We start from the raw sequence: 1,077 nt of genomic DNA, 5'->3' as shown, positions 1-1,077 counted from the left end.
CTCCGAAATAAGGACAAAGAATTATTTCTATTATTGACTTCTTGGAGGAAGGAGGTTTCATTGCAGTATTTATCTTAACATAACATTGCATATGCCATTTGAATTTCATACTTGCTAAAAGGATGGTTTTATAGTTTGCTTTTCCTGCTTAGTTTGGGGACTATATTTATCTCCACAACCACCAAATCTTTTACATTTTTTTTTCTGACTTTGGAAATCGGTTCACTGCTGCACCATCTGGATTTGTTTTGTTTTTTTCTCTCACTCTCTTAGACCGCTTGGCCATCCTGACACGTTTTTCTCTCACTCTCTTCATGACTTTAGTAGTTTTTCTAGAACAAATTTAATGTAAGAAGAAGGAAGTCATGAGTAATTTGAATATGGATACCTTTTTTTGGAATATGAATACTTTTAAGGGATCTTCTATGGCTTTTTAAAAGAGAATTTTATTACATAAAAACTGGGAAAGGTAGGCTGCAGTTTGGATAATGGGTATCTTTGGACTTCACCTGAGTTCATACTGGATCCTGTTTGGCTCTTTCAGCTGGCGTCTTTTGTGCAATTGTTTCCCACCCTGCGGATTCTGTGGTGTCTGTGTTGAATAAGGAGAAAGGTAGCACTGCTTCTCAGGTCCTCCTGAGACTTGGATTTAAAGGTAGGATGTCTTTTTTCTTTAAAGAAAAACACTTAAATAGGTATGTTGTGTGTGTGTTTCACTCCTGTTTCATATTTCAACCAGGTGTATGGAAGGGACTGTTTGCCCGTATCATCATGATTGGAACTCTGACTGCTCTGCAGTGGTTCATCTATGACTCCGTTAAGGTCTACTTCAGACTCCCTCGTCCTCCTCCACCTGAGATGCCAGAGTCTCTGAAGAAGAAGCTTGGGTTAACTCAGTAGTTAATCAAACATAAGTGGACTGAATCTGTTGGCTGATCAGTGTTGAGGAAAGTCAAAAGGAACTTTTATATATTTGACAGTGTAGGAAATGTCTATTCCTGATACAATCACTGGTAGTTTGCTTGTCTAAGGCAAGAGTTTCAAATTTACTGTTGAAATAAACCCAACTGTTAATGA

General features: G+C 37.8%; 1 protein-coding gene across 1 annotated transcript in view; it reads left to right on the top strand.

Annotated features, from left to right (window-relative positions):
• Nucleotides 1-1,077, top strand: part of SLC25A3 (solute carrier family 25 member 3) — a 4,943-nt gene extending 3,866 nt beyond the window's left edge. Inside the window, exons 3-4 of the mRNA XM_045291319.1 lie at nt 515-655; nt 740-1,077. Coding sequence (XP_045147254.1) covers nt 515-655; nt 740-900 — 302 coding nt within the window. The 3' untranslated portion in view covers nt 901-1,077. The remainder of the gene's footprint in view (nt 1-514; nt 656-739) is intronic.

Source organism: Echinops telfairi, unplaced genomic scaffold (genome assembly GCF_000313985.2).
Source record: "Echinops telfairi isolate 266 unplaced genomic scaffold, ASM31398v2 ScPeMD7_2;HRSCAF=8, whole genome shotgun sequence".
In the NCBI taxonomy this organism is placed as follows: Eukaryota; Metazoa; Chordata; class Mammalia; order Afrosoricida; family Tenrecidae; genus Echinops; species Echinops telfairi.
This window is presented reverse-complemented; position numbering and strand designations above follow the sequence as displayed.